The sequence below is a fragment of the Empidonax traillii genome, unplaced genomic scaffold (assembly GCF_003031625.1).
Source record: "Empidonax traillii isolate 1590-97213 ecotype Southwest subspecies unplaced genomic scaffold, ASM303162v1 scaffold6466:size6025, whole genome shotgun sequence".
NCBI lineage: Eukaryota > Metazoa > Chordata > Aves > Passeriformes > Tyrannidae > Empidonax > Empidonax traillii.
The window spans coordinates 3,497-5,662 of NW_020961659.1; the positions used below are offsets into that span (position 1 = coordinate 3,497).

The 2,166-nt window shown below is 57.0% G+C and overlaps 1 protein-coding gene across 1 annotated transcript in view; it reads right to left on the reverse strand.

Moving 5' to 3' along the window:
* RCVRN (recoverin) overlaps positions 1–376 on the reverse strand; it is a gene marked incomplete at its 3' end in the record, with an annotated part of 3,828 nt that extends 3,452 nt beyond the window's left edge. The window contains exon 1 of the mRNA XM_027911199.1: positions 1–376. Within this exon, the coding sequence (XP_027767000.1) occupies positions 1–376 (376 nt within the window).
* Positions 377–2,166: the final 1,790 nt, after the last annotated feature.

Genomic DNA, 2,166 nt, shown 5'->3' on the forward strand with positions numbered 1-2,166 from the left:
TGATCTCCAGCACCTCCCCCTTGCTGATCTCGCCGTTCCTGTCCACGTCGAAGAGCGAGAAGGCCCACTCGAGCTTGAGGTGGGTCTTGCCCGACGAGGTGAGGTGCAGGGCGATGATGTACTCCCGGAAGTCGAGGGTCCCGTCGTCGTTGGTGTCGAAGCTGCGGAAGACGTGGCGGGCGTAGCCCTGGGGGTCGGAGTTGGGGAAGAAGTTGCCGTAGATCTTCTCGAACTCGGCGCGGGAGATGCGGCCGTCGGGGCACTGCTTCTGGAAGCTCTCGTACCAGCGGCACAGCTCGTCCTCCGAGTACCGCGTGGAGGCCTTCAGGTCCTCCAGCACCTCCCGCGACAGAGCCCCGCTCTTGGCGTTGCCCATGGCGGGGGGAGGGCGAGGAGGGGCCTGGGAAGGACAAAAATGGGTCAATAATTCAGGAGGAGGATGAAGATGATGAGGAGGAGGAGGCAGAGGGAGGGTCCAGGGGCCTTCAGGTCCTCCAGCACCTCCCGCGACAGAGCCCCGCTCTGGGCGTTGCCCATGGCGGGAGAGGGGGGAGGAGGGGCCTGGGAGGGGGAAAAAAAGGACAAAAATGGTTCAATTATCGAGGAGGAACCCGAAATTAGGAGGAGGAAGTGCCTGGGAGGGAGAAAAACAGGAGAAATGGGTCAATAATTGAGGAGGAGGAGGAAGAAGAGGCTGGGAGGGAGAGAAAGGAGAGAAAGGGATCAATAACTGAGGAGGAACCCGAAATCGGGAGGAGGAGGAAGATCCAAGAGCCCAAAACAAGGAGGAGGAGGAAAAAGAAGGTTCTGGATCCCAAAATGAGGTGGAAGAAGAAGAGGAAGGTTCTGGATGAGGAGAAGGTCCCAGAACCCAAAAGGAGGAGGAGGAGGAAGAGGAGGAGGAGAAAGAAGGTTCTGGACAAGGAGAAGGTCCCAGAACCCAAAAGGAGGAAGAAGAAGGAGGGGAAGGTTCTGGACCCCAAAAGGAAGAGGAGGAGGAGGAAGATGAGGAGGAGGAGGAGGATGAGGAGGAGGCAGAGGGAGGGTCCAGGGGCCTTCAGGTCCTCCAGCACCTCCCGCGACAGAGCCCGCTCTGGGCGTTGCCCATGGCAGGAGCGGGGGGAGGAGGAGGCTGGGAAGGGGGAAAAATGAGAGAAATGGGTCAATAATTGAGGAGGAGGAGGAGGAGGAGCCTGGGAGGGGGGAAAATGAGAGAAATGGGTCAATAATTGAGGAGGAACCTGAAATGGGGAGGAGGAGGAAGATCCCAGAGTCCAAAACAAGGAGGAGGAGGAAGAGTCTGGGAGGGAGAGAAAGGAGAGAAAGGGATCAATTATTGAGGAGGAACCCAAAATCAGGAGGAGGAGGAAGGTCCCAGAACCCAAAAGGAGGAGGAGGAGGAAGAGGAGGAGGAGGAGGAAGAAGGTTCTGGACAAGGAGAAGGTCCCAGAACCCAAAAGGAGGAAGAAGGAGAGGAAGGTTCTGGACCCCAAAAGGAAGAGGAGGAGGATGAAGAGGATGAAGAAGAGGAGGAGGATGAGGAGGAGGAGGAGGATGAAGATGAGGAGGAGGAGGAGGAGGAGGCAGAGGGAGGGTCCAGGGGCCTTCAGGTCCTCCAGCACCTCCCGCAACAGAGCCCGCTCTGGGTGTTGCCCATGGCGGGAGCGGGGGGAGGAGGAGCCTGGGAGGGGGGAAAAAGGACAAAAATGGGTCAATAATTGAGAAGGAGGATGAGGAGGAGCCTGGGAGGGGGGAAAATGAGAGAAATGGGTCAATAATTGAGGAGGAACCTGAAATGGGGAGGAGGAGGAAGATCCCAGAGTCCAAAACAAAGAGGAGGAGGAAGAGTCTGGGAGGGAGAGAAAGGAGAGAAAGGGATCAATTATTGAGGAGGAACCCGAAACCGGGAGGAGGAGGAAGGTCCCAGAACCCAAAAGGAGGAGGAGGAGGAAGAGGAGGAGGAGAAAAAAGGTTCTGGATGAGGAGAAGGTCCCAGAACCCAAAAGGAGAAGCAGGAGGAAGAGGAGGAGGAGGAAGAAGAAGAAGAAGGTTCTGGATGAAGAGAAGGTCCCAGAGCCCAAAAGGAGGAAGAAGAAGGAGAGGAAGGTTCTGGACCCCAAAAGGAGGAGGAGGAGGAGGAAGAGCCTGGGAGGGAGAGAAAGAAGA